Here is a 26,641-nt window from a genome sequence, read left to right as displayed (position 1 = left end):
CTCATCATTATCCTGAAAGAATTGGGACCAATTTTAGTGTTCCAGTGCATCCAATAGTGCGTAGGGAAAAACTAGACAGTCATAATCCTATCAAATCTTGCATGATTAATTTACAATGTAAGGGTCTCTAATGGACAGTCGCTTCTCTCTGCCCAGTTGTTCTCTCTCTGCACCACACCCTGGCAATCCGAGACATTCAGGAACTGGAAATTCTGCCCCGGCGAATTGCTGAGTTGCTGACCCAGCCCACACTCAGCTGGTCGTTCTTCACCCGCGCGCAAAATCGCTGGCTTTTAAAGCAGACCAAGGCAGGCCAGTAGCACGGTTCAATTCCCGTACCAGCCTCCCCGAACAGGCGGCGGAATGTGGCGACTAGGGGCTTTTCACAGTAACTTCATTTGAAGCCTACTTGTGACAATAAACGATTTTTGTTTCAAATAACTGTTCACCCCTGTAATAATAATAATAATCTTTATTAGGTCACAAGTAGGCTTATATTAACACTGCAAAGAAGTTATTGTGAAAAGCCCCGAGTCGCCACATTCCGCCGCCTGTTCGGGTACACGGAGGGAGACATTTAGTTCCCGATGTTTATTGAACTCAAATATCACCTTCTGCCGTGGTGGGATCCGGACCCGGATCTCAAAGCATTACCCAGAACACAGAATGTCCAATTCACTGAACAAGCACGTCTTTCGGGACTTGCGGGAGGAAACCGGAGCACCCGGAGGAAACCCACGCAGACATTGGGGAGAATGTGCAGACTCCGCACAGACAGTGACCCAAGCTGGGAATCGAACCCGCGTCCCTGGCGCTCTGAAGCAACAGTGCTAACCACTGTGCTACCGTGCTGCATGTAGAGCATCACAGAGACGTCTAACCTCCTGTTGTCGGCCAAGAGCCATGCATATGTGCCCCATGACAACACCAGCAGGAGTCACTAGATTTTTAATCAGGAGAACGTCACAGATTTATTTCCTCTTCCTAGCCCAGGGCTACTGAGGCCCCTTATACCAATCAAGCCAAGAACAACGAACAGAATATATTTGTGTCGCACCCCAGGATGTCCCACTGCAGTGCTTTTGAAATGAAGTCAGTGTCATTATGCAGGTGAACGTGGCAGAATGAGGCCATTCGGCCCATTGAGCCTACATCAACCCTCCGAAAGAGCACTGCACTGGGGGGCCCACTCCCCCACCCTATGCCCCTAACCCTGCTCATTGATCATGGCCAATCCACCTAACCTGCACATTTTGGGACTTGTGGGAGGAAACGGGAGCACCCGGAGGAAATCCACGCAGACACGGGGAGAACGTGCAAACTCCACACAGTCCCAGATCGGTCCCAGGTCCCTGGCGCTGTGAGCAACAGTGTCGGTTTAGATTATGCACTCAAGTGTCAGGGTGAGGGCTTGAGCCCTAAGGTTCTGATCCAGAGGCCTGAGGGAAGCCGATAGCAAGATCGCCAGACCAGGGGATTGTACCTATGACCTTCGTGATTACAAGTGAAGCATTTACCTGTTGACACCATGATGGAAAATGTTTTTTAAAACGTCTTTAGAGTCTTGTAAACCCAGTGAATAGTTAGCACCACGTTAATTGTTCCAATCTCATTTCTTTTTTTCTCTCTCTCTCTCTCTCCCTCTCTAGCTGTGGGTAAATGAACGGATGCCACTGGCAACGTCAACTGACCATGGCAACAATCTGCCGACTGTACAGCTGCTCATTAAGAAGAACCAGGTGAGCTGAGATCGAGACATGAGCCATGTACCTGTGTGCGCACTCCACTGTTAACTGGGTAATAAAGGACTTGCCAAACAGCTGCTTCTATCCATGTGTTACAGGCTAATAAGAGCCTTGATAACAGCCGCAATGTATCTTGTATTTGGACAGTTTCACCAACCGTGACGGATACAGATCCCACTGTTGTAACCGTTGCTCTGTGAAGCATTAGATTACAGATTACCGGCGGAATTAAATGTCAACATTATTCTACTTTTCTCTTATTTCAATCGGGCAAAGACGGAGCTGTTAGAACGTTGTTCACCAGGATAGAGTGGATGTGATTTCATTGAGTAATAATGTGAGCCTGTTGTCAGAAAATGATGTAGATTCAGTCGTTCACTCTGCTCCTTTGGGAAGCTGCAGTGTGTCTCCGCACAACCTACAGCGCCTCCCTTCTCTGTTGACTCCAGCAGGCGCATGGGGGAAATGTGAGGGTTGGATACGGTGAAAAGGAGCTGAACAGCACCCTGGCTCATATCCCTACTCGGATATTCTCCAATTCTCCAAATGATCCATGTCCTCTATCGCTGGTCTATAGTGGCTGCAGTGTTTATTGTTTACAGCTTCGACAGCACCTCCCAAACCTGAGATGTCCAGTACTTTGAAAATCAAATGCAGTGGGTATATAAGTCAAACCCAAGTGCCCCTCTAAGTCACATCGCAACTTGGATCACTGTTCCCTTCATCGTTTCTGGGTCATAATCCTGGAACCCTCTAGCCTGCTGTGTTATACCTTCACCAGATGAGGCCAGTCCACTATAGCCACCATGAGGAGGGTAACTTGAGATGAACGGTGAATGCCATTTTACCAGCGACTCCCACATCCAGAGAATGAATATGAAGGGAAATAAAACGCGTCTTGTTGTGTGTTGTCAGATTTGGTCCTTCCGGGCAGCACGGTGGCGCAGTGGGTTAGCCCTGCTGCCTCACGGCGCAGAGGTCCCAGGTTCGATCCCAGCTCTGGGTCACTGCCCGTGTGGAGTTTGCACATTCTCCCTGTGCCTGCGTGGGCTTCGCCCCCACAACCCAAAGATGTGCAGGGTAGGTGGATTGGCCACGCTAAATTAGCCCTTAATTGGAAAAAATGAATTGGGTAATCTAAATTTAAAAAATAAAGATTTGGTCCTTCCCCTGTTTAGCTGTAATGGGGAAATATAAAGGGATCACAACATGAATTCATCTGGCCCACTCTCTCCCTGGGTACTAAGAGGGAGAAATATCTAACTCTTGTCTAAGCTCTCATGAACTACGAAGTGGGCTAGTGTTGCATTAGAACTGTAGCCTAGCAAGAGTCAACAACTTTACAATAGAAAACTGGGGTATTTTTCAGTACATTTGTCTGTGCCTACCACTAAATTAGAAAAAACGAGGTTAATGAATTGGAGCACTCTTTTTTTAAAAATATGTTTTATTGAAATTTTTTTCCCAAACAACAATTTTCCCCCTCTTACAAAGCAAACGCAACAATAATAATACAGAAATTTTTAACAATACACAAGTAACAAAACCCCTTTATCTTTGACCTAAACTAAACTAAACCCCCCCCCCCCCCCCACCTCCCCCCCTTCCCCCTGGGTTGCTGCTGCTGGTCATTTGTCTTCCCTCTAACGCTCCCCTAGGTAGTCGAGAAATGGCTGCCACCGCCTGGTGAACCCTTGAGCCGACCCTCTCAGGGCAAACTTTATCTGCTCCAGTTTAATGAACCCCGCCATATCATTTACCCAGGCCTCCAGTCCAGGGGGTTTCGCCTCCTTCCACATGAGTAGGATCCTGCGCCGGGCTACTAGGGACTCAAAGGCCACAACGTCGGCCTCTTTCGCCTCCTGCACTCCCGGCTCTTCCGCAACTCCAAATAGAGCTAACCCCCCAGCCTGGTTTGACCCGGGCCTTCACCACCCGCGAAATCACTCCCGTCACTCCCTTCCAATACCCTTCCAGTGCCGGGCACGCCCAAAACATATGTGCGTGGTTTGCCGGGTTCCCGCCACACCTCCCACATTTGTCCTCCACTCCAAAGAACCTGCTCAATCTTGCTCCCGTTATGTGTGCTCTATGTAGCACCTTAAATTGAATCAGGCTAAGCCTGGCGCATGAGGAAGAGGAATTTACCCTGCTTAGGGCATCAGCCCACATACCCTCCTCTATCTCCTCCCCTAGTTCTTCTTCCCACTTTCCTTTTAGTTCGCCCACCGACTCCTCCCCCTCTTCCCTCATCTCTCGTTAAATCTTTGACACCTTGCCCTCTCCGACCCACACCCCTGAAAGCACCCTGTCCTGTATCCCCTGTGTCGGGAGCAACGGGAATTCCCTCACCTGTTGTCTAGTAAACGCCCTCACCTGCATATATCTCAAGAAATTTCCCCGGGGCAACTTATACTTTTCCTCCAATGCTCCCAAGCTCGCAAAAGTCCCATCTATAAATAAATCTCCCACCCTCCTAATTCCCAACTGGTACCAGCTCTGAAATCCTCCATCCATTCTTCCTGGGGCGAACCTATGGTTGTTCCTGATTGGGGACCCCACCAGGGCTCCCCGCACCCCTCTCTGTCGCCTCCACTGTCCCCAGATATTCAATGTTGCCGCCACCACCGGGTTCGTGGTAAACTTTTTAGGTGAGATCGGTAGCGGCGCCGTCACCAGCGCCTCTAAACTCGTCCCTTTACAGGACTTTCTCTCCAGTCTTTTCCACGCCGCTCCCTCACCCTCCATCATCCATTTACGTATCATTGCCACATTGGCGGCCCAATAATAATCGCCCAAGTTCGGTAGTGCCAATCCTCCTCTGTCCCTACTACGCTGAAGGAACCCCCCTCCTTACTCTCGGAACTTTCCCTGCCCACACGAAGCTCGTGATGCTCCTGTCTATTTTATTAAAAAAGGTCTTCTTGGTGATTAGTATAGGGAGACATTGAAATACAAATAAGAACCTCGGGAGGACCATCATCTTAATTGCTTGCACCCTGCCCGCCAGCGATAGAGGCTGCATGTCCCACCTCTTGAAGTCCTCCTCCATTTGTTCTACCAACCGTGTCAGATTAAGTCTGTGCAAGGTTCCCCAGCTCCTAGCGATCTGAATCCCCAGGTATCGGAAGTTTCTTTCCACTTTCCTTAGAGGCAAGCCTTCTATCTCTCTACTCTGGTCCCCTGGATGTATCACAAATAATTCACTCTTCCCCATGTTTAGCCTCTTCCCCGAGAAATCCCCGAACCCCCTCAAAATTCGCATAACCTCTATCATCCCCCCCGCTGGGTCCGACACGTATAACAATAGGTCATCCGCGTATAACGAGACTTGGTGTTCTTCTCCCCCTCTAATCACCCCTCTCCATTTCCTGGAGTCTCTCAACGCCATGGCCAGAGGTTCAATTGCCAACGCGAACAACAATGGAGACAGCGGGCATCCCTGTCTTGTTCCCCTATATAGTCGGAAATACTCCGATCTATGTCGACCTGGAACTACACTTGCCGTTGGAGCCCCATAAAGAAGTCTAACCCAGCTAATAAACCCGTTCCCAAACCCAAACCTCCTTAACACTTCCCATAAATACTCCCACTCCACCCTATCAAATGCCTTCTCTGCGTCCATTGCCGCCACTATCTCTGCCTCCCCCTCCACTGGGGGCATCATTATCACCCCTAATAGCCGTCGCACGTTAACATTCAGTTGTCTCCCTTTTACGAACCCTGTCTGGTCTTCGTGCACCACCCCCGGGACACAGTCCTCTATCCTCGATGCCAGTACCTTTGCCAACAATTTGGCGTCCACGTTCAATAATGAAATGGGTCTATAGGACCCGCACTGCAACGGATCTTTATCCCTCTTCAAAATTAACGATATCGTCGCCTCCGACATCGTCGGGGGTAGAGTCCCCCCTTTCCTGGCCTCATTGAACGTCCTCACCATCAACGGTGCCAACAAGTCCACATATTTTCTGTAATACTCCACCGGGAACCCGTCTGGTCCTGGGGCCTTCCCTGCTTGCATGCTTCCCAGTCCCTTAATAACCTCGTCCACCCCAATCGGTGCCCCCAGGCCTACCACCCCCCGCTCCTCCACTTTCGGGAACCTCAATTGGTCCAGGAACTGCCGCATCCCCTCCTCTCCCTCTGGGGGTTGAGACCTATACAGTTCCTCATAGAAGGTCTAGAACACCTCATTTATCTTTCCTGCCCTTCGCACCGTGTCTCCCCTTTCGTCTCTAATTCCTCCTATCTCCCTCGCTGCTGCCCTCTTTCGCAATTGATGAGCCAACAGGCGACTAGCCTTTTCCCCATATTCATACCTCCTCCCCTGTGCCTTCCTCCACAGTACCTCCGCCTTTCTGGTGGTCAGAAGGTCAAATTCCGTCTGGAGTCGTCTCCTCTCCCTGTACAATTCCTCCTCCGGGGTCTCTGCAAATTCCCTATCCACCCTTAAAATCTCCCCCAGTAATCTTTCCCTTTCCTTGGCCTCTGTTTTCCTTTTGTGGGCCCCAATGGAGATCAGCTCTCCTCTGACCACCGCTTTTAGTGCTTCCCATACCACTCCCACAGGGACCTCGCCGTCGTCATTGACCTCCAGGTATCTCTCAATACACCCCCGCACTCTTGCACACACTCCCTCATCCGCCATCAGTCCCACATCTAATCGCAAGAGTGTTCTCTGCTCCCTTTCCTCTCCTAATTCCAGGTCCACCCAATGTGGGGCATGATCCGAAACCGCTATGGCTGAGTACTCAGCTTCTTCCACCCTAGAGATCAACGACCTTCCCAAAACAAACAAATCTATCCGGGAGTACACTTTATGGACATGGGAGAAGAAGGAAAACTCCCTAGCCCTAGGTCTAAGAAATCGCCATGGATCCACTCCCCCCATTTGGTCCATAAACCCCTTAAGTACCTTGGCCGCTGCCGGCCTTCTTCCAGTCCTTGAGCTGGATCTATCTAGCCCCGGGTCCAGCACCGTATTAAAGTCCCCTCCTAAAATCAAGTTTCCTACCTCCAGGTCCGGTATACGCCCCAGCATCCGTCTCATAAATCCCGCATCGTCCCAGTTTGGGGCATACACATTAACCAACACGACCTCCATTCCCTCCAGCCTGCCACTCACCATTACATATCTACCTCCGCTATCTGCTACGATGTTCTTTGCTTCAAATGCTACCCGTTTCCCTACCAAAATGGCCACCCCTCTATTCTTTGCGTCCAGTCCTGAGTGGAACACCTGTCCCACCCATCCTTTCCTTAGCCTAACTTGGTCCGCCACCTTTAGGTGCGTCTCTTGGAGCATAACCACGTCTGCCCTTAGTTCTTTCAAATGCGCGAGCACTCGGGCCCTTTTTATCGGTCCGTTCAGGCCTCTCACGTTCCACGTGATCAGCCTCACTAGGGGGCTACCTGCCCCCCTCACGTGTCGACTAGCCATTACCTTCTCTAGGCCAGTCCCATATCCCGCCTCCGCGCTCCCGCTCGCTCCCCCAGCGTCGCACACCATCCCCGCCCACCCACTCTTTAGCCATTTCCTTTTGGATTTCCGCAGCAGCAACCCAGTTGTCCCCCCCCCCTCCCCCTCCCTCCCCCCCCTCCCCGCTAGATCTCTTTCTAGCATGATTGCTCCCCCCATATTACGTCCGTAAGTCAGCTGACTTCAACTGACCCCGGCTACTCCTGCTCACTCCTCGACCCCCCCGTGTGGGGAACTCCCATCCGCCTTGCGCCTGTCTTCCCGCCTTATTCTTTCTGGCGCGGGAACATCCCTTTACCTGACCCGCCTCTTATGGCGCAGCTCCCTTTCCCCTCCCCCTCCCCTTCCCCATTCTCCAACTATGTCCCGTCTTTCCCCCCTCACCAGCGCCCACATTTCCCCAATGTCTCCCCCCTTCCCAATTTACTTCTCAATTAACTTCAACCATAACATTAACAATAACATTTCCTGCAGCATCAGTCCCTCAGTTCCGATCCAATTTCTCTTCTTTGATGAAGGTCCATGCTTCCTCCGCCGTCTCGAAATAATGGTGTCTCTCCTGATACGTGACCCATAGTCTTGCTGGCTGCAGCATCCCGAACTTCACCGTCCTTTTATGCAACACCTCTTTGGCTCGGTTGAAGCTCGCCCTCCTTCTCGCCACCTCCGCACTCCAATCCTGGTATACCCGTACCACTGCATTCTCCCATCTGCTACTCCGCACCTTTTTAGCCCATCTCAGGACCTCTTCTCTATCCTTAAGGCGGTAAAATCGCACGATTATCGCCCTGGGTGGTTCTCCCGCTTTTGGTCTTCTCGCCGGAATCCTATTTGCCCACTCCACCTCCAAGGGGCCCATAGGGGCCTCAGCACCCATCAGTGAGCTCAGCATCGTACTTGCGTACGCTCCACAGTCCACTCCTTCCACACCCTCAGGGAGACCCAGTATCCGAAGGTTCTTCCTTCGCGCTCCATTTTCTAGGGCTTCGATCCTTTCAGTACACTTTTTATGAAGTGCCTCGTGCGTCTGTGTCTTAACCGCCAGGCCCAGTATCTCGTCCTCAATATCTGTCACCTTCTGCTCCACCACGCGGAGCTCTGTCTCCTGGGTCTTTAATGTCTCCTTGAGCCCCTCAATTGCCTGTATCAAAGGGGTCAGCACCTCCCTCTTCAGCAGCTCCACGCACCGTCTCACAATTTCATCCTGCTCAGGCCCCCATGTCGCCTGCGCTTTCTCCGCCGCCATCTTGTACTTCTCTCTTTCTGACCCTTTGGTCGACGATTCCTCGCGCTGCAGCCGCTGCCGCTGGTTTTTTCCTCCTTCGTTTGGGGGGGACTCCCTTCTCACACACCCCACACCGGGTTGCGTCGTCGAAAAATTCCCCGTTGGGGCTCTTAAAAGAGCCCGAAGGTCCGTCGGAGCTGGAGCCGCCGAAGCGTGCGGCTAGCTAGGCATCACCGCAACCGGAAGTCCCTTCAGTGGCCTTGATGAGGTCTTTTCACAGTTGTTCCCTCTGCTGCTAGAATTCACCTTTGATACAGGCCCTCAGGTCAGCTTGCAGCTTTAAGCTTGCCCTTCCCCCGCCTGCATGCTGGAAGAGGCCCTGTTTATCCTGTTGCAGCCAAATCTTTTACTGTTTCTGCCGGGTCTGGTAGCCAAAAGACATAACATTCCTGGGGGATACTGTCAGGGGAATTTTGCCGTCTTCTTGCCACACCGGGAAATGTCAAACAAATGCCGTGGGGGCCCTGTAAAAGAGCCCAAAAGTCAGTTCCAAGCAGGAGCTACCGAATATGCGACCTAGCTCTGCATAGCTGCACCCAGAAGTCGAATTGGAGCACTCTTTAAGCACGGTTGCTGTGTGTATCTGCCAAAGGTAATTATGAAACGAAGAAGCGATTAACCTATTTTTTCCCGTGTTTTTGTTGCTTAGACCCTACAGAAGGAGATCCAGGGTCACCAGCCTAGGATTGACGATATTGCGGACCACGGGGAGACCATGTCCAAAGTAGGGCGGGTAGATTCCGAGGTGCTGCGAGCCCGCTTGGGCGACCTACAGGACATGTGGAAGGAGCTGATCGAGGAGACAGACAAACGCAACGGTCGCCTGCAGGAATCTCACAAGGCCCAGCAATTCTACTTCGACGCTGCTGAAGCTGAGGCTTGGATGGGGGAACAGGAACTCCATATGATGTCAGAAGAGAGGGCTAAGGTAGCAAACAATTATCGTATCCGTTAAAGATGAAGGATAGTTGAGGGGGAGAAATCTGTAATGTTTTTGTAGCCAGGAAAGGCACCTCTTTTTTAAAAAACAAAACAAAACACGTTTGCGCTTTCAAAGTAAATTTCCTGACCGCCATGGAGGCCAGCCAGGTCAGGTTCCTTTCTCTTGCACTCCACAATGTTACCAACAGATAGCATCCTGGAACAGGCCTGTTTAATGGGCATAACTTTGGGCCAGACTGAAAGTTACGCCACTGATGGTGAAGTTGGCGTGCATAAAGTACTGTCACTAGCGGATTGTGTGCAAGTCCCTCTGAAAATATTGACGTGTCGCCCCCAAAATATTGACGTACTCAAGGACCTCCTGTAGTACTTTTGGGTTTACCCTTGTTACGAGTCCAGACCAAAACCCCAATTTTGTTTCAGACCCTGGATTCGAACCCAACAATCAGCATTTGGTGAAACTGTGAGGAAATGTCTTTGCGCCACAAGCGTGATAACATTGACCAGTAGACCGATTTTATATAAAACAAGCTTTAATTTGAACACAGAATTAAGCACATTAGCAACAAAGAAATAGCTTTACAGTTAACAGTTACAACATCTTAACTTGCTTCCCAAAACCGGCCTCTACATTCCAATTGAGCTACCCATATATTTCAAATGCCATTTCTGTATAAAGTTAACAACCCAGGTTTTACTTGCTTATCCTGGTGCAGAATCCTCGGAGAGAGAAATCTTTTCTTTAGGACCAGGCTGAAAACCTTCTGCTCAGCTTAGAGTCCTGGAAGCCACGCCTTTGTCCAGACAGGCCTGGCCCCTCCAGTTAGCTCCACCAGCTGCACTCAAAGCACACAGCATTCTTTTGTCCCTTGTTACAAGATGTGCCTTGATTTGTTCAGCCGGGCTCAATGTGTTACGATGTTACATTAGGTCTCAATCCGCAAACTGTTCTATAGGACAACGTTCAGTTTTCTGCTTTATTGCGGTATTTATGCTCTTCTCACTCTCTTGTTATATGTGAAAAGGATGAACAGAGTGCAATGGCGATGGTAAAGAAACACCAGGTGGTGGAGCAGTCGCTGGAGGATTACGCACAGACAATCCACCAACTCGCCAATCTGAGCAGGAACCTTGTGACAAACAGCCATCCTGAGAGGTCAGTGTCAACACGATGCAGTAATGCTTTGTAGCTGTTTCCGTTTATCTGCGCCATGGTGGTCCGGTGTGAGCCCCGCCAATATTTCACAACATCTTGTGGGCATGTGTTTCCCTCTTTGGGAGGGAGGGGTGGAAATACTAGTGTCGCCCTTGCCTGCCTCTAGTGGTCACCCAGGATACGCATGTACCCTCTGACTTGTGTTCATGGTATGCTAATTGTATTGTTCAGATGCACTGGGGAAGGAGACTGATTAATTACTTTGAGCACATATAAATAGGGGACAGCTGGGACACTGGGTGGGTCAGAGGAGAGCTATGAGACTGAACAAGTTAATAATAATCTTTATTGTCACAAGTAGGCTTACATTAACACCGCAATGAAGTTACTGTGAAAAGCCCCTTGTACACAGACGGAGAATTCAGAATGTCCAATTCACCTAACAAGCACGGACTTGTGGGAGGAAACCGGAAGAAACCCACGCACACACGGGGAGAACGTGCAGTCTACGCACAGTCACCCAAGCCGGGAATCGAAACTGGGACCCTGGCGCTGTGAAGCAACAGTGCTAACCGCTGTGCTTCCCTATCAAACTCTCTAAGTAAAGAAAAGCTCTCTGTGTCGGTTTTGACTTCACCAAGTGGCTTGGATTCTGTTAACAACCTCAGGACCCAGACAAGGCTCTTCACCATGTTTCTTTAGTGGCTTACGTAATGGGACACTTAACGCTCGTTCAAAAAGGAAATGACTGAGGTGGGAGGTCCAGGAGTGTAGCCCCTCACCTGCCTCAATCAAATGTTAATGCTGGGCCTTTGTATAATCCAGGCACCGTCCTGGTGAATCCCCTGGGAATAACTAGATTGGGCTCAGCCCCTTTTCTTCTCCCTCTGCCCCCGACAAGCAACACCTAACGTTATTCCTTTTGTTTTTGAAACCGTGCAGTGACCGGATTACTCTACGGCAATCGCAGGTGGATAAGCTGTACGCTGGACTGAAGGACCTGGCGGAGGAGAGGAGGGAAAAGCTCCAGGAGCGGCACCGGCTATGCCAGCTGAAACGGGAGGTGGATGACCTGGAGCAGTGGATCGCAGAGCGGGAGATTGTAGCTGGCTCCCACGAGCTGGGTCAGGATTATGAGCATGTCACTGTGAGTAAAGGGGTAACTTTATCTTCCCCTCTTGCTAATTCCCCGCGAAAGAACTGCTTTCCTGTGTCTCCCCCCCTCCTTTTCCAATTGTAATTTAGCTCTGAGTAGTCAGGATTAATCTTAATAACTTATCTTTATAAAGTTTCCCCCTCATTCGCTTCCTTACAAGGCTACAGGAACATTCTCTGGCCTCCCCACGTCGTGTTTCTCAGTGACGGGATCGTCTGGTCTCGCTGCTGTCAATGAAATTTCCCGTTTCGTCCACCCCACGCCACTGGGAAACCCGCGGCGAGGGCGCTCCGTCGGCAGCACCGATAGATCCCGCCGGCCATCAACAGCCGGAAGATCTCACCCGCTGACCCATGCTTTTCCCCTCGCTACCTTGCTCCCAACTTTCAGGGCTGGCCCATTCCTGGAGTTGCACGCGCACTCTGTACGTCACCCGGGTGTCAGTAGTTGACCTGAGCTGCGATGATGGGTGCTGGTGGAATACGCAACTATGGGGGCTTCACTGTCGAGCCTGACTGCACTCGTCTCACATCCGTGCTTCCCGAGAATGGTCACTAAGAGTCAGAAACCTGGCTGATTAGTCTCTCAGAGAACCGTTACAGCGCAAAAGGAGGCCACATGGCCACTTGTGTTTGCACTGGCTTCCTGAATGTGCAGTTCACCTAGTGCCTTCTCCCCGTAACCCTGCCCAATCTTCCTTTTCGGATAACCGTCTGAATTCCCTTTTGAGTGCCTTGATTGAACCTCCACAATATCTGGGAGTGCATTCCAGACCTTTAATCACTTGCTGCATGAAAACGTTTCGACTCGTGTTGCATTTAAAGGTTACTTTTAAACCCCCCCCCCCCCAATCCGTCCTCGATCCTTTCCCGAGTGGGACCAGTTTCTCCCTAGCTACTTCGTCAAGAGCCGTCATTACTTTGAATACCTCTCTCACGTTCCCTCTACCTCTTCAAGGGCAGCTGAAGTTCCTCATCCCTGGAAGGGTGCTCGTGAATCTTTTCTGCCCTCTGGCACCCTCACGTTCTTCCTGAAGCGTGGCGTCCAGAATTGGACGCAGTACCCTTGCTGACGCCACGTTCTTATGCACGTTCAGCCAAGCCTCCTTGCTCTCGCACTCGACCTGTCAATTAATAAAGCCGAGGTTACTGTGCACTTTATTAACTGCACTCTCCTGTCACCTTCAGTGATATATGCACCAATGTCAGAGGTACTTAGGCTGTTTATGATTCTCTCGCCATTCTTTGCGCAGATGCTGCGGGACAAGTTCCGTGAGTTTGCCCGGGACACCAGCAATATCGGACAGGAACGGGTGGACTCTGTCAACCGCATGGCTGACGAGCAGATCGACCTAGGCCACTCTGAGAACGCCACCATCGCCGAGTGGAAGGACGGGCTGAACGAGGCCTGGGCCGATCTGCTGGAGCTCATCGACACCCGGACCCAGATGCTGGCCGCCTCGTACGAGCTGCACAGCTTCTACCATGATGCCAGGGAGACGCTGGACCGCATTCGGGAGAAGGAGAAGCAGCTCCCAGAGGAAGTGGGTCGGGATCTGAAGACTGTGGAGAGAATGCACCGGATGCACACTACGTATGAACATGACATCCAGGCTCTGAGCACGCAGGTCAGTGCAGAAACTCTTCCCCTCTCTGCTGTCTTTGTAATCTTTCTCCCTGTTTTCTTTGCTTCATTCTCTTCTCTTTCTCCACCTCGCTCAGTATAGTCTCTAGTCCATGCCATCTTTCTATCTGTCAGTTTCAAGCTGTTAAGATTTTATTTCTCCAGATTTTAAAAGGGTGCATAAGAAAGAGAAGATATATTATAATTACCATGGGTTTTCATGATCAGATATCCCATGTGAAAGGTGTCTTGAAGGAACCATTTTAAACACATTTTCTGTTGGGATCACCTTTATTCCTTCATTGCAGTTTGCTGTTCCTGTTGACCACGTTGCCGCTCTGTTTTCCCTCTTTTTATTTTTGTTTCCTCACGTCTTACAGGTGAAGCAGGTCCAGGACGACGCTGCCCGGCTCCGGTCCGCTTACGCTGGCGAGAAGGCCGAGGACATCCAGCGCCACGAGGACACAGTGGTGGAGGCCTGGAACGCCCTTCTCAACGCCAGCAAAGGGCGCAAGCAGCTCCTGTCGGATACGGTGGAAAAGTTCCGCTTCTTCAACCTGGTGCGGGCCCTCATGCTGTGGATGGACGACGTCAACAGACAGATGGATACCCAGGAGAAGCCGAGGTAGCTTTTGCCAGCGGTGCTGCGCTCGAGGGAAGGGTGGGCAGCCAATCCTTTGAGTTCCTTCGAGAAAGTCATGCACGGAGTCTCTGTTTAATTATGCGCTTGAATTTGGCCAACTTGGTTTAACTTAGTTGGTTGGATGTGGTCTCTAGTACGGAGGTTGTGAATTTGAGACCCAGTCCAGAACTAGAGCAGACCGGGGCGGGATTCTCCGCAATCGGCGCGATGTTCAGACGACCGACGCCCAAAACGGCGCGAATCAGTCCAGCATCGCGCCGCCCCAAAGGTGCGGAAGTCTCCGCATCTTGAGGGGCGAGCCCTCACCTTGAGAGGCTAGGCCCGCACCGGACTGATTTCCGCCCTGCCAGTTGGCGGGAAAGGCCTTTGGTGCCCCGCCAGCTGGCGCGGAAATGACTTTGCCGTGCGGCGCATGCGCGGGAGCGTCAGCGACCACTCACGGCATCCCCGCGCATGCGCAGTGGAGGGGGTCTCTTCCGCCTCCGCCATAGTGGAGACCATGGCGAAGGCGGAAGGAAAAGAGTGCCCCCACGGCACAGGCCCGCCCGCGGATCGGTGGGCCCCGATCGCGGGCCAGGCCACCGTGGGAGCACCCCCCGGGGCCAGATCGCCCGCGCCGCCTTGTCCCGCCGGTAAGAAAGGTGGTTTAATCCACGCCGGCGGGACAGGCATACCAGCAGCGGGACTTGGGCCCATCGCGGGCCGGAGAATCGCCGGGGGGGGGCTGCCAACCGGCGAGGCGCGATTCCCACCCCCTTCCCACCCCCGCCGAATATCCAGTGCCCGAGAATTCGGCAACTGGCGGGGGCGGGATTCACGCCAGCCCCCAGCGATTCTCCGACCCGGCCGGGGGGTCGGAGAATCCCGCCCAAGGTTAGCGGACATTCCAAGCTGTACTAAGAAAGTGCTGGGGGGGGGGGGCGTGCGATTTTGGCTGCAAGCGTAGGCCTCGTATGGAGAGGAGGAAATGTTATTACAGCCACAAGGGGTAAGGTGCAGCAAGAACGTTACAGCTGATGATTGGAGATGGGATGGACTCGGTGGCATTGATGCAAGCCGCCAAGGTTTAGTGCTGCTGGTAGATCAGTGGGAATCTTCAGCCCGTGGTTTAACAGAGAGCATTGTAGAGGTAACAACAGTGGTGCTGTACGTTTTCTACCCAGCTGAGCCTTTGCACCATCACCCCGCAGGGATGTTTCTTCAGCGGATCTGACCATCAAGAACCATCAAGGGATCAAGTCTGAAATCGACGCCCGGGATGACAGCTTTACTGCAAGCATCGAGATGGGCAACGCCCTCCTGGCCAAGAACCACTATGCTTCAGACGAGGTACTGTGATCCTTTGTACAAACTGAAGGTTCTGAACTCTATTAGATAGGTTATTTATAGGGACGGCACGGTGGCGCAGTGGTTAGCGCTGCTGCCTCACGGCGCTGAGGACCCGGGTTCAATCCCGGCCCCGGGTCACTGTCTGTGTGGAGTTTGCACATTTTCCCCGTGTCTGCGTGGGTTTCACCCCCACAGCCCAAAGATGTGCAGGGTAGGTGAATTGGCCACACTAAATTGCTCCTTAACTGGAAAGAAAATTAATTGGGTACTCTAAATTTGTTTTAAAAAAAGATTGGTTATTTATGTGCATTCCATTTCCATCATTATTCCACTTGTAAGAGTTATGATGGTGACAAGTGACAATTATACAGAACGTCAATACTTAGCCATCTTGCGGTACAGAGCTTGAGTATTGCTGAAAAAAGAGATATACTGTCGAAGCTTTTGGCCTTACATTCATCAGGACTAACAACCAATTTGAGATTATCAGTCGAGTTCACCATGTGGCTAACTTACGCTTGCTAGAAGCTACATACGTTCATTCACAGGGCCCTGTCCGTTGCCAGCAGAATATGTCCAAGTGTTGCGCCCTTTTTCAACTAAACAAAAGCATGGAGGGCAGAGGTCTACAAGATTATGAGGGGCGTGGATAGAGTGAATGGGCAGGCACTCTTTCCCAGGGTGGAGGGGTCAGTCACCAGGGGGCAAAGGTTTAAGGTCCGTGGGGCAAAGTTTAGAGGAGATGTGCGAGGCAGGTTTTTTACACAGGGTAGCGAGTGCCTGGAACGCGTTGCCAGGGGAGGCTGTGGGAGCAGATACATTAACGGCGTTCAAAAGGCATCTTTTAAAAATAAATTTAGAGTACCCAATTCATTTTTTCCCAATTAAGGGGCAATTTAGTGTGTTCAATCCACCTACCCTGCACATCTTTTGGGTTGTGGGGGCGAAACCCACGCAAACACGGGGAGAATGTGCAAACTCCACACAGTCAGTGACCCAGAGCCGGGATCGAACCTGGGACCTTGGCGCCGTGAGACTGCAGTGCCAACCACTGTGCCACATGCTGCCCATTCAAAAGGTATCTTGACAAACACATGGATAGGATGGGTATAGAAGGATACGGCACAAGGAAGTGCTGAGGGTTTAGGCAAAGGATGGTATCATGACCGGTACAGGCTTGGAGGGCCGAAGGGCCTGTTCCTGTGCTGTATCGTTCTTTGTTCTTAGTTCTTTGTTCCCTGGTTCTTTCCCTAGGGCAACGCCTCAACCAATCAAGAGTCCAGTTGCCAACCAGTCAATATAATAACATTACTCAAATCCTGGAGGTAGTACTGATAGTTGAATGAAAATAGATTGCTTTCCTTTAATAACAATGCCCTAATTAATGCACACATTATTGGCACAAATATTAAAACGGTCCTTTTAGTCCCCTGCAGCTAAAAATAACCTGGTTCCTGTCACCGCACGAGAGATAAAGGTCGAAATGCCACAACGCATAAATCAAATTGATGCAAATGGCCAATATATGTTCAAGCCTATTATTGATGTGTTTTTTTCCTCCACTCTTGTATTAGATTGCAGAGAAACTGGCCCAGCTCCAGGAAAGGAGGAGAGAAATCAATGATAAATGGAAGGGAAAGGAAGATTGGTTGCAGTTGGGTGAGAATACTGAACCGTGTATCTATTTGAAGCAGTTGATGGGGGAGCCTCTGCCAGGGATTGACAAACCCACAGATCTTGTCTTGTGTGCTATTGCGTTCATCGAAGAGCAATAATTCCACAGTGCGAAACTGCCTCTGCCCTGGCGCTAAATCCAGAGGCAACGTGTGAAATTACAACAAGCATGTTACCTCTGGCAAGGGGGCTAATCCCGAATGGTGGGTGCGAGCATTTCCGGCCTCTTGGCTGTCGGAGAGAAATACGGCTCCAAGGGCAACCTTTCCGATTAGTCGCGTTCCCTTGTCTCTCCCCGCCTAGCCCTGCAAGTAGATCCCCTTAATGCCTTCATCCAGTTCCCTTTTGACAATAACAGCGAATGTGCTTCCTTCCACCTTCCTTTTCTGAACATTCCAGGTCTTAACAACGCGCTGTGTGTTTAAAAAGAAAAGTTTCCCCATGTCGCCTTTTGTTTTCCGCCAATCACTTCAAAGGTAATGTCAATTATAATTCGGGGAAAGTGCAGTACCGTGCAGGACACATCAGAAACCCGTGCAAAGAATATTGGATTAATCAAACAGTCGACAGCCAGTTGAAGCAGGTTTTTAAGGAATTCTAAGCCGCCTGTTGAAGATATTGTCAAATGAGTTGGAACTGATAATCCTGTGTTTTCTCTCTCTGTGTCCCTCTCTCTTTACCCTCGCAGTAATGGAGGTTCTCCAGTTTGGCAGGGACGCCACGGTAGCAGAGGCATGGCTGGCAACTCAGGAGCCCTACGTCAGAGCCGCCGACATGGGGAGCAACGTGGACGACGCCGAGAACCTGATCAAGCGCCACGAAGAGTTTGAGAAGTCGGCCGCTGCCTGGGAAGAGCGTTTCCTGGCCCTGGAGAAGCTAACAACAGTTGAGTGCTGTCATATTCCTGCTGTCTGCCTTCCAGTTTTCCCCGCCAACTCCTGAAAAATGCTGATGCTGACCGCCCTTTAGAATCACAGCTAAAGCCTTGGGGTTTACAGCACAGGAACGGGCCATTTATCCCACCTGCTTTCTGACGTGTTTATGCTCCCCGTGAACCTGCTTCAGCGACATGGTGGCACAGTGGGTTAGCGCTGCTGTCTCACGCCGCCAGGGACCCTGGTTCGATTCCAGCCTCGGGTGACTGTCTGCGGAGTTTGCACTTTCTCCCCTAGTCTGCGTGGGTTTCCTCCGGGTGCTCCGGTTTCCTCCCACAGTCCAGGGATGTGTAGGCTAGGTGGATTGGCTGTGCCCAAAGGTTAGGTGGGGTTACTGGGATAGGGTGGGGGAGTGGACCTAGATTGGGTGCTCTTTCAGAGGGTTGCTGCAGACTTGATGGGCCGAATGGTCTCCTTCTGCACAGTATGGTTTCCACGATCCCATCCTATCAGGCATATCCTTCTACTCCTTTCTCCCGAGTGGTTACCCACTTACATCTATACTATTTGTCTCAACTTACCCCCGAGGTAAAGAATTATCTCCTGAAATCGTTATTGGATTTCTTTGTGATTACCTGATATTGCAGTCGCTAGTTTTAGTTCTCTCTGTCTGTCTGTCTGCATGCCTCTCTCTCTCTCTCTCTCTCTTCCCCCCCCCCATGTCTATACTCTCCAATCGCAGCACAAAAGGAGGCCATTCGGCCCATCGTGCACATGCTAATTCTCTGCAAGAGCAACTCAGCTAGTCTTACTTTGACGCTCTTTCCCTGTACCCTGCAAATCTTTCTTTATCCCAATCCCCCTCGGAAAGCTACAATTGAACCTGCCTCCCCCACGTTCTCGAATTATACATTCCAGATTCTAACCACTCGCTGCCTAAAAAATAACTTCTTCAATTCACCGTTGGCTCGTTTCTCGATCACCATAAATTGGTGACCTCTGGTTCTTCTTGACCCTCCGGCCAGCGGGAACAGTTGTGCCCCTATACAGCCTCTTCAGACTCTATCAAATCTCTCAACCGTCTCTTCTCTAAGGAAACTGGCTTAGCTTCTCCAATCTACCCCGTCCCTCATCGCCCGCACCATTCTCAAAACTCTTCTCTGCGCCTTCTCGAAAGCCTCCACATCCTTCCTCAAGTGCGGTGCCCAGAATTGGACACAATAGTACATTTGGGGGCCGACGTAATGTTTTGTAAAGTTCCTTCGTAACCTCCTTGGCGTACGTTACAAAGTGAGTAATTAAGCGGGCACCAGAGTTCTTTACGGCTGTGAGGAAAGGTTGATGCTCTGCAGAAATTCTGCATAACCGTGTTCAATGGGAAGGGATCTGGTGCATTGAGGGTGAATGGGAAGGGGCTGAATCATTGGGATTCTGCACACTCAGCGTCACCTCCTCTGGTCTCAGTGACTTGCTGCCGAGGGCCCAGAAACAATCTCACCTCGGTACGTGGTGCTCTTTGGCTCCGGTGGCAAGTACGCCGACGTTTCTAACAAAGTGCCGCCGACAGCTTCACGACTGCAATATAAAGGAGGCAGCAGCATCTGTCAGAGAGTCGATCATTCGGTCATCCGCAAAACTCACCGCCAAACTCACACCTCAGCACATCTACTCTTCAACACAGAGCTGCCCCGCAACATTTAACAGCTCTCTGCAGTTGACCCATTCTGTGGATTAGTGATTCCCAGCTGCTGTTTACTACCCAAGTACACAATTCTTTTCCGAGTGCCCAAAAGTTTAAAAAAAAACACATCTCTGCTGATTCAAAACGCTTTATTCCCAACAGCAACTCCCCAGGTCTTGGGACAAACCCATAGCGATAAACTGCAGTGAAATTTGGCGGAAGATCAGCCATGATCTTACTGAATGGTGGAGCAGGCTGGAGGGGAGCGTCTGTCCTACTCCTGTATTCATCTGTCCCCGCGCCGCCCCCCCCCTCCCAGGAGCTCCGCACCTTAACTGCGGATCCCAACCTGCCGCGGAAGCACGGTTCGAAATTACAAGCTGAAATTTGGCAGGAAATCACGGGAAGTATGTATGCGGTATTCCTGTTTGCTGGGAAACCTCCCAAGCCGTCGGGGGCGCGTGCGTTCCAAGTAATGTCCTCGTTTCTGGTGAGAACAATGCCTGAGCATCCCCCATCCTCTCCTGTGTTGCAGCTGGAGCAACAAGAGATTCGCCGGCAGCTGGAGGAGGAGGAGAGGAAGAGGAAGCCGCCGCCATTGCCCTCGCCCACCACGCCGTGCGTCTCTGTCACAGGGGAAGACGGTCTGGAGAACAGGAATCACGCACAGCAGAACGAATTGGCACGGTAAAAGCCCCCATCCGCCATTTGTTCGGCAAACGGTCCTTTTTGATATGTCGTTGCCCCCAAACCGCTTTCTGTACTGTGGGGAAATGTTATCAACGGAATTCCGGACACTAAATGTTTGCTTAGACGTTTGAATTTGACTTCAAAGTAAGTGGAAGCGGATAAATGTCGCAGGTGTACGTCTGGAAGGCCAGATCGCGGGTCTGTGCCATCGCAGCGTGTTAGCAACGCCCGGCAGGTTTGTGAGCGTTGCCCACAATGATCCCTCCCTTCACATAACCCTCAAAATAGTTTCCGAACATTTCTGCTCCCTCTCCATCCGCGAGATTTGGGTTTGAATCCCAACCGATGAGGTCCTTTCAGCCGAGAGGCTTCCAAACGGAATTACCCGGGTCGGCGCTTCAGCCCAGCGGCCAGATGGCATGATAAGAGCGAGCTTTCAGCCCCCACGGCCTCTCAGCGGAGATTCTGCCAAGGTGCCAGAACGTGGGCGAACCCTGCAGCGCATCAACTCTCAAAGCCACGTCGGATGGTTTTGCCTTGCCAGTAACGCCTCGTTAACGGTTTGCTGTCATTAACTTTGACATTTGGTTATTTTCAGGGACGGTGAGATGATGAATCACTTGGAGCCCATCGCTCAGAATGGAGTGCACTCGGACATGGAGTCGCCACAGGTAAGCCGCCTTCTGTCAGCCGCTTGTCGGCACTTGTTGTCCACAAAAGGCAGCTGTGTGGCCACGCCGAGTGTGTGATTTGGATCATTAGGACCCGCAGGGCATGGTGGCCGGCGCAACAATGGCCACCTTGGAGGCACCATGCTGGCATCCCCCTGCACGGCCTTTCCTCTTCCTGTCCTTTTTTAGCCTCCTCCAGCCGACTGTCCTTGGAGATCTCCGCACTCCTCCAATTCTGACCTCCTGCTCGTCCCCAGTTTTGATCCCTTCATCATTGACGACTGTGCCTTCAGCTGCCTGGGCCCCCAAGATCTGGACCTCCCTCCCTCAACCTCTCCACCCCTCTTTCCTCCTTTAAGCTGCACCTACTGTACCAAGCTTTCGGTCGCCTCTACGTGGCTCTGTGTCAAACGCTGCCTGCTAACCCTCCTAGGGAGCCACGCCCCATTTTGCGACGTGTACGTCCGGCATTCATACACCGAAGTAGAGTGACACCTTGAGGTTGATGCGAGTTGTGTTAGGCTAGCTGGACGTCTAGCAGGAGTGGCCAGTCGCTCCGCAAATATACCCATGGCCTTCTTCTGGCAAGCTTCGGGAAGACCTTCGCTGATTTCATATCTTTCCTTTCCTTGGTTATAACGGGTGTCACTCCATTCTTTCAGCTGCTGGGCGATTTCAGACTATTGAGAGATGGCGCACCGTCATCTGTGACTGTGACCGTAAGTGCTTTCTGCTTCCTTGCTATTTTTCTTTCCGCCGTTGTTTCACTTTCATCTCTGCCCTATAGATGTTGCTCATATGGAAGACCGAACGGGAAGGAGGAAGCTGGAGGGGGTGGGGCAGGGGGTGTAAGCTGATAGAGAGCGTTTAAATTCTGAAACCGTTTGTTAGGATAGATTTAGAGTTGATGCATCTGTTGTGGGGGATTCAAAACTGGGTGCTACGATTGTAAGACAGTGAATCCAGTGTGTAATTCTGAAGAATCATCTTTACCCATGCCGAGGCGAGCAGTATTCCCAGAAGGTTTCATGGACGCGCAGCTATCCCACCTAGGCCACGTGTGAGTTACTTCCTGTGCATGGCCAAGCGTTTCGATAAATCGGCCAGTAAATGAAATTGGAGGGAGCGTTGGGTGGTGCGACTGTGGAACTCACTAACACGAGACATGGTTGAGGCGAACAGCCTAAATGCATTTGAGGGGAGCTGAATAAATACACAAGGAATTGATCTGGAGATGCTGGCGTTGGACTGGAGTGAGCACAGTAAGAAGTCTTACAACACCAGGTTAAAGTCCAACAGGTTTGTTTTGAATCACTAGTGATTCGAAACAAACCTGTTGGACTTTTACCTGGTGTTGTAAGACTTCTTACAAGGAATTGAGGAATAGTAGGATATGTAGACAAGGAAGTAAAAATTAGGGAGGGGAGGCATTTGGGCAGCCGTAGTTCCCAGGCTTTTTAGTCCCTCTTTCCCCCAATAAAGATGTTTCATAGACTGCTATTTCCATTAATATCATGGACATGGAAATTCAAACTTGAAGACAAAGTGGATGATTTTAAAACGGGGGCTGAATAATGGGCAGCACGGTAGCACAGTGGGTAGCACTGATGCTTCACCGCTCCAGGGTCCTAGGTTCGATTCCCGGCTTGGGCCACTGTCTGGGTGGAGTTTTTTCTTTAAATTTAGAGAACCCAATTCGTTTTTTCCAATTAAGGGGAAATGTAGCGTGGCCAATCTACCTGCCTTGCACATCTTTGGCTTTTGGGGGGCGAAAACCACGCAAACACGGGGAGAATGTGCAAACTCCACACGGACAGTGACCCAGAGCCGGGATCGAACCTGGGACCTCAGCGCCGTGAGGCACAAGTGATATCCACTGCGCCAGTCTGTGTGGAGTTTGCACGTTCTCCCTGTGTCTGCGTGGGTTTCCTCCGGGTGCTCCGGTTCCCTCCCACAAGTCCCGAAAGACGTGCTGTTAGGTGAATTGGACATTCTGAATTCTCCCTCCGTGTTCCCGAACAGGCGCCGGAATGTGGCGACTCAGGGATTTTCACAGTAACTTCATTGCAGTGTTAATGTAAGCCTACTTCTGACGATAAAGATTATTATTAATGTCCCTAAATCATGGACTGTTTATGCCATACCCTCTCACCCCCAGGTCCCCAGTGTTAATGCTGAACATGCTTTAAGTTGGTAATTAAGCGCAGCTGCTCCCAATCAGGGAAGGATTAAGGGACAACTATTGTAAGAGTGTTTTAATCAGTTCACTCTGGGTGTCCAGGAGGAACTGTGTGATTCTGTGACTTTGCTTTACTGTCTGGGAAAAGAAGGCAGTTTTAAGGTACAGGCTCACTTCAGCCTCATTCTTCCTTGCGCGCTGATCGGAACTAACACCCCGAAGGCAACGTTTAATTCACACTCCACTCCCCAGCGTGGAGTTTGACTGGTATTGGAGGTCATGCATAAAATCTGCTCTCCCTGGAAACATGCTGCCACGCTTGCTGGCTCGCTTTGTTGAGTGACTCGTAGCGATGGAGGAGCTAATTAGAATTGGAAAATTGAACCAACGGCAAATAAAGTCCCTGGAAAAGCTGCTGGCTCTGATGTACCCGACGTGACGTAACGTCCACAGGGTCATAAAACTGCATCTCTTCTTCCTCACCTTGAGGCAAAACCAGAGGGGCTTTAACTAGTCCAGACGTACGGACGTTTTGAGTCACTGTGTGAGAGAGAGAGAGTTCCAGATTGCCACCACCCTTTGCATCAGGAGATGCTTCCTGCCATCGCCCCTTAAAGGCCTGGGCCGGAATTCTCCGCCCGTTCGCAGGCGGCGGGGTCCTCTGGTCCTGCACCCTTGCTCGGGGGTCTCCCGGCGACGTGGGGTGGCTTCAATGAAGACTCCCATTGACAACGGGGGGGGGGGGGGGGGGGAGCAGAAAACCCTGAAGCTGTCAGCAATCACAGTTCCGCTCCCCTTGAATCCGAGGCGCAGCTGAAACGAAAACTGTCCTCTCGCGTGACGTCGGGATGAGGCCATTGAGAGCGGGCAACTCTTGTGACCTAAAGGCCCACTTGTCAGCCGCGGAATCGAACATTTTGATTTAAAAAGAGTAACGGTTTCAAGTTTTAAAGACGAAAAGCAAGCCTATGGAAAAGTTGCTAGCCTCTTGTGTTTAAAAAAATATTTATTCTGAAACCAGCGACGTTACCGTCATTCTGTAGTCCGTCTTTTCACATTCTCCTGTAGTTTCCCTTCTTGCCCACCAGGTGGTGGTCTCAGCTGACGACACCGACACCATCCCACACCAACGCAGGTTCTTGGGGCTGGTTTGAACGCTGACGCAGGCTGCTTGAAGGGAGATTGTTCTTTTTAAATAAATTTAGAGTACCCAATTAATTTTTTCCAATTAAGGGGCAATGTAGCGTGGCCAATCCACCTACCCTGCACATCTTTGTGTTGTGGGAGTGAAACCCACGCAAACACGGGGAAAATGTACAAACTCCACACGGACAGTGACCCAGAGCCGGGATCGAACCTGAGACCTCGGCGCCGTGAGGCTGCAGTGCTAACCACTGCGCTGATTACCACTGTGGCTTCCCAGCGCCAGGGCCCCAGGTTCGATTCCCCGCTGGGTCACTGTCTGTGCGGAGTCTGCACGTTCTCCCCGTGTGTGCGTGGGTTTCCTCCGGGTGCTCCGGTTTCCTCCCACAGTCCAAAGACGTGCAGGTTAGGTGGATCGGCCGTGATAAATTGCCCCTTAGTGTCCAAAAAGGTCAGGAGGGGTTATTGGGTTATGGGGATAGGGTGGAAGTGAGTCGGTGCAGACTCGATGGCCAAATGGCTTCCTTCTGCTCTGTAGGTTCTATTTTTTCTTTCTCTCTGCCCCTTAACTTTTGCATTCTGTGTTTTATTTTCAGTCAGTGTTGTCCTTCAGTCCCTCTCGCTGCCGGCATGTGAAAGGCACCACGCTGCAGGCGGCCGTTTACTTGAGAGTTTCGAGGGCAGCGTTCATGAGAGGCTACGAAACACCCGAATGTTTCCAGCGACACCCGTTAACAGCCCAGCGCTGACCCTTCTGGCCTCGTGCACAACTGTGCAGGTCAGAGGAGATCTGATTTTGCCACCACCCTCCAAAAGTGAGGCTGTTCAAAACGCGACAGAATTTTGTCCGTGGTCTGTGGGCTTTGCCGACAGGGCCGCTGTTCAGTGCCCATCCCTAATTGCCCTTGAGATGGTGGTGGTGGGTCGCTTCTGCCTTTCTGGCAAAATCAACCTAAAGGGAACACGCAGGGAGCGAGCGTGTAGCTTTGTCTCTCTCTGAAGCACATATTTCTCCAGAAGAGTCCATTGCAACAACAGTGAAGCATTTCACCAGCAGCAGTTGAATCCCCAAAGATTCTCCAGCTACTAATTTATCTTCCCCCACTTCTAAAGGTGCTGACTCTCGCTTGATTGAGTTCCACAGTCAGCGGCAGTACATTGTCATTGGCCCCTTTTGAGCCGAGACAATGAAGGGTATTTGATGGTAGAAACCAACACAGTCCTCAATCAGTCTGCGTTCAGTTCCTGCTGGACAGAGACCTTGTATGTAACTCATTGTTGATTTCACACAGAGGCCACAGATACCGGAATCTAGACTAAGGCTAGTATGCTGTACCTGTCCTGGGAGTGTTTGATGGGGGACAGTGTAGAGGGAGCTTTACTCTGTATCTAACCCCGTGCTGTACCTGTCCTGGGAGTGTTTGATGGGGACAGTGTAGAGGGAGCTTTACTCTGTATCTAACCCCGTGCTGTACCTGTCCTGGGAGTGTTTGATGGGGACAGTGTAGAGGGAGCTTTACTCTGTATCTAACCCCGTGCTGTACCTGTCCTGGGAGTGTTTGATGGGGACAGTGTAGAGGGAGCTTTACTCTGTATCTAACCCCGTGCTGTACCTGTCCTGGGAGTGTTTGATGGGGACAGTGTAGAGGGAGCTTTACTCTGTATCTAACCCCGTGCTGTACCTGTCCTGGGAGTGTTTGATGGGGACAGTGTAGAGGGAGCTTTACTCTGTATCTAACCCCGTGCTGTACCTGTCCTGGGAGTGTTTGATGGGGACAGTGTAGAGGGAGCTTTACTCCGTATCTAACCCCGTGCTGTACCTGTCCTGGGAGTGTTGATGGGGACAGTGTAGAGGGAGCTTTACTCTCTATCTAACCCCGTGCTGTACCTGTCCTGGGAGTGTTTGATGGGGATAGTGTAGAGAGCTTTACTCTGTATCTAACCCCGTGCTGTACCTGTCCTGGGAGTGTTTGATGGGGATAGTGTAGAGGGAGCTTTACTCTGTAGCTAACCCCGTGCTGTACTGTCCTGGGAGTGTTTGATGGGGATAGTGTAGAGGGAGCTTTACTCTGTATCTAACCCCGTGCTGCACCTGTCCTGGGAGTGTTTGATGGAGACAGTGTAGAGGGAGCTTTACTCTGTATCTAACCCCGTGCTGTACCGGTCCTGGGAGTGTTTGATGGGGATAGTGTAGAAGGAGCTTTACTCTGTATCTAACCCCGTGCTGTACCTGTCCTGGGAGTGTTTGATGGAGACCGTGTAGAGGGAGCTTTACTCTGTACCTAACCCCGTGCTGTACCTGTCCTGGGAGTGTTTGATGGGGACAGTGTAGAGGGAGCTTTACTCTGTATTTAACCCCGTGCTGTA

At 51.2% G+C, this 26,641-nt stretch overlaps 1 protein-coding gene across 4 annotated transcripts in view; it reads left to right on the top strand.

Moving 5' to 3' along the window:
- Positions 1 to 26,641, top strand: part of sptbn2 (spectrin, beta, non-erythrocytic 2) — a 347,367-nt gene that overhangs the window by 305,094 nt on the left and 15,632 nt on the right. For 3 of the 4 annotated variants that reach the window (XM_072489368.1, XM_072489367.1, XM_072489369.1), the window contains 12 exons: positions 1,650 to 1,739; positions 9,162 to 9,440; positions 10,480 to 10,610; positions 11,553 to 11,757; positions 13,019 to 13,393; positions 13,770 to 14,014; positions 15,223 to 15,361; positions 16,936 to 17,020; positions 17,724 to 17,920; positions 20,127 to 20,278; positions 20,880 to 20,952; positions 21,615 to 21,671. In XM_072489368.1, coding sequence (XP_072345469.1) covers positions 1,650 to 1,739; positions 9,162 to 9,440; positions 10,480 to 10,610; positions 11,553 to 11,757; positions 13,019 to 13,393; positions 13,770 to 14,014; positions 15,223 to 15,361; positions 16,936 to 17,020; positions 17,724 to 17,920; positions 20,127 to 20,278; positions 20,880 to 20,952; positions 21,615 to 21,671 — 2,028 coding nt within the window. The remainder of the gene's footprint in view (positions 1 to 1,649; positions 1,740 to 9,161; positions 9,441 to 10,479; positions 10,611 to 11,552; positions 11,758 to 13,018; positions 13,394 to 13,769; positions 14,015 to 15,222; positions 15,362 to 16,935; positions 17,021 to 17,723; positions 17,921 to 20,126; positions 20,279 to 20,879; positions 20,953 to 21,614; positions 21,672 to 26,641) is intronic. The other variant, XM_072489370.1, reaches the window with a different exon arrangement.

Source organism: Scyliorhinus torazame, chromosome 24 (genome assembly GCF_047496885.1).
Source record: "Scyliorhinus torazame isolate Kashiwa2021f chromosome 24, sScyTor2.1, whole genome shotgun sequence".
In the NCBI taxonomy this organism is placed as follows: domain Eukaryota; kingdom Metazoa; phylum Chordata; class Chondrichthyes; order Carcharhiniformes; family Scyliorhinidae; genus Scyliorhinus; species Scyliorhinus torazame.
This window is presented reverse-complemented; position numbering and strand designations above follow the sequence as displayed.